The sequence below is a fragment of the Myotis lucifugus genome, unplaced genomic scaffold (genome assembly GCF_000147115.1).
Source record: "Myotis lucifugus unplaced genomic scaffold, Myoluc2.0 scaffold_485, whole genome shotgun sequence".
In the NCBI taxonomy this organism is placed as follows: domain Eukaryota; kingdom Metazoa; phylum Chordata; class Mammalia; order Chiroptera; family Vespertilionidae; genus Myotis; species Myotis lucifugus.
The window spans coordinates 605,729-608,862 of record NW_005871533.1 but is presented as its reverse complement, the minus strand read 5'-3'; the positions used below and the strand labels follow the sequence as shown (position 1 = coordinate 608,862).

General features: G+C 63.5%; 1 protein-coding gene across 1 annotated transcript; it reads left to right on the top strand.

Annotated features, from left to right (window-relative positions):
* Positions 1 to 27: 27 nt before the first annotated feature.
* TRIM65 (tripartite motif containing 65) lies at positions 28 to 3,132 on the top strand (the record flags this gene model as incomplete). The annotated part of the gene is given in 7 exon segments (XM_006109892.1): positions 28 to 125; positions 127 to 295; positions 1,093 to 1,188; positions 1,429 to 1,659; positions 1,743 to 1,917; positions 2,045 to 2,110; positions 2,879 to 3,132. Coding segments are annotated over 7 exon segments (1,089 nt in total), but the record flags the coding sequence as incomplete, so codon positions are not given.
* Between the last annotated feature and the right edge of the window lie 2 nt (positions 3,133 to 3,134).

The following is a 3,134-nucleotide window of genomic DNA, read 5'->3' as shown; positions in this document are numbered from 1 at the left end:
AGGGACTGGTGGCGCTCCCGCGTGTGATGCCCCGAGTGCCGGGAGTTCTGCCCCGCGCGCACCGAGCTGCGCCGCAACGTGCCACTGAGCGACGTGGTCGAGGTGGTGCGCGCCGAGCCTCCGGCCGCCGGCCCCGAACCCGGACCCCGACCCGGGCGCGCGCTGCCCGCAGCACGGCCGGCCGCTCGAGCTCTTCTGCCGCACCGACGGCCGCTGCGTGTGCAGCTCGTGCACCGTGGGCGACTGTCGCCTCCACGAGCGGGTGCTGCTGGACGTTGAGCGCCGGGAGCGCGAGGTGACACCCCGGGGCCCCTCCGCGCTCTCTGTGTGCAGGGGTGGTGGTCAGAAAGCAGGCGCTAGGAATAGATTCCTGAGCCGGGGACAAGGCCCGGTGGGGACAAGGCCCGGGAGGGGTGCAGGGTGAGGAGCTGAGGGGGTGAAGCTAAGGGCTGTGCAGGTGAGGTCGGGAGCCGGAGCCAGAGCTGGAGGGCTGGAGGTGATGCCCGGGGCTGCCCAGGTCTCGGGAACAGGCCTGGGTGATACTGTTGGTGGCACAGACCGGGCACTAAGCATGAGGGCCTGCAGTGGGCCAGTAGGTGACAGCAACAAGGAGGGACAGGGACGGGGACGGGTGGTACAACCGATGGCACTTGTGCCAGTGGAGGGGGATTTTGCTAGAAGGAGGGGAAGTGAAGTAGGGCTGCTGGGTGTCCTCTGGGGGAGTCAGATGACCCACTTCCTACACGGGCCGGACTCAGGAAGATCTGCTGGCTTTGGCCACACTGTCAACTTCTCTCCCATTTCCTCGTCTGGCAGCGGGGACAACACCCATCCTCGCCTGGCAGTGTGGGTGGCAGGAGAGGTGCTTGGCCAGTGCAGGGAAGCAGATCCGGCAGCGGGAGTTTTTCCTGCTCCAGGACGTTACATTTACATCCTTGAGGGGACCAGAGGGGGCACCGCCAAACAGGAGTGCCCTCTTCCCCTCGTGCCCCCCGGTCAGCCTCGCCGGGGGCTGCACGAGGAGGGGACACTTCGCAGCCAATGCTGGCCCCCTCTTGTCACTCGTCCCCTGTCCCCCGGGGGACACCACAGGCCCAGCTGAGAGCCATGCTGGAAGTCACCCGGCAGCAGGCCACCCAGGTCGAGAGCCAGCTACAGGAGCTGCAGCAGCGAAGCAGCCAGATCCAGGTACCGGCCTGCCTGTCCCACCCCCCACTTCATGTTGTGCTCTTCAGGCAGCCACCAGCTGGCCCCTGGGACCCTGGGCAGTAGGTGTGAGCCACCTTGGAAATGCCTCCCGGCATCAGGGAGTGGGGGGCTGAATGGGGGAAAGAGGTTCCAGGGACCCTGTCTCCCCATATCCGCACCCCTCAGCCCACTGGGCAGCGGCAGCCCTGGACACCCTAGGCTCCTCCTGTGCCCATCCAGAGCTCGGCCTGCAACCTGGCTTCCGTGGTCTCTGGCAAGTTCAGCCGCCTGCTGCAGGCCCTGGAGATGCGTCGCATCAAGGCACTGAGGGCCATCGAGGTGGCCAAGACACAGGCACTGGCGCAGGCCCAGGAGGAGGAGCAGCGGCTACGGGGCCACCTGGAGGCCACGGCTGTCTTTGACCGCTGGACCCAGGACCTCCTGGAGCAGTCCGACCGAACCTTCCTCCAGGTACCAGGACAAAGGGTGTCAGGTGGAGGGACCAGAGTGCCTGCCCCTTGCTCCCGGCTCACTGCAGCTGCCCTGGGACTCAGGGATCACAGCTCCTGGCGCCCCCAGGGCCTCTTGGGCCGCTGAGCCCTCCACAGTGGGATGCAGATCAGCAGCTGGACGGCCTGAAGGAATTTCTGAGCCAGCTCTGTGGCCTCCTCCTGGACAATGGGGACCCCCGCGGGGCACCAGCTGAGGCGGCTGACTTGGGTCCCCCCGGTAAGGCTACCCCAGATCTCTCCCTCACCCTGAGCCCAGCTGTCCCTCACTGAGGGTGGGAGGGTGGGAGTGGAGCCCCCATGAGCTCCCCTCCCCCTCACCCCCCTAACACTGCTTTGCCCCCTAGAGACCCCAGATGCCCTGGCGTTGGTCCCAAGCCCGGTTTGTTCGCTGAGGAGGAAACTCTGGCAGAGTAAGGAGGCCCAGCACATGTGTGTGCACCTGTGTGTGCGTGTGAGTGCATTGTACACACATGTGGATGCGGGCGTGTACACAGGCACTGTGAGCACATGTGTATGTACACGTGTGTGTGTGTGTGTGTGTGTGTGTGCGCGCGCGTGTGTGTGGCATGTGCTATGACTGCCCTGCCCATGCCCTTCCCTGGGTCTGGCCTCACCCCCGGCACCCCTGTCGCAGGGGGCACAGCTCTTACACGTGGAGGCAGTATAGTGTTTAAGGAGGGTCTAGGCCAGTGATGGAGAACCTTTTGAGCTCGGCGTGTCAGCATTTTGAAAAACTCTAACTTAACTCTGGTGCCGTGTCACATATAGAAATTTTTTGATATTTGCAACCACAGTAAAACATATGCATATTTTTGATATTTATTTTATGTATTTAAATGCCATTTAACAAAGAAAAATCAACCAAAAAAATGAGTTGGCGTGTCATAGGTTCGCCATCACTGGTCCAGGCACACAAAGCTGGATCGGTCGTGCTTCTTCCACTTCCGTCAAGTCACTTCCCTTCTGGGCCTCAGTGTTCTCATCTGTGAAATGAGGCTAACGGACGGTTCTGCCTCAGAGGTCGCCGCCAGGATCGAGCGCTCGCTCGGCGGGCAGCGTGCCCGGCAGGAGTTTAATGTGCCATCAGTGGAGCGTCCGTCGCCGTCTCTCCTGTCCCCTGAGGGTGGACAGGCACAGGCACCCTGCCCGCTCACCTCCAGCCCCTCTCTCCCCAACAGATTATCGCAATCTGACCTTCGACCCGGAGAGTGCCAACCGCCACCTTCACCTGTCTCGGCAGGACCGGCGGGTGGAGCACCGGCGAGAGCCCCGAGGCCCGGCTGAGCCCGGCAGCTTCGAGCTCTGGCAGGTGCAGTGCGCCCAGAGCTTCCAGTCTGGGCGGCACTACTGGGAGGTGCACACATCGAACCACTTGGTGACAGTGGGCGTCGCCTACCCGGACCTGGCACGGCGCAAGCTGGGCCCCTACACGGA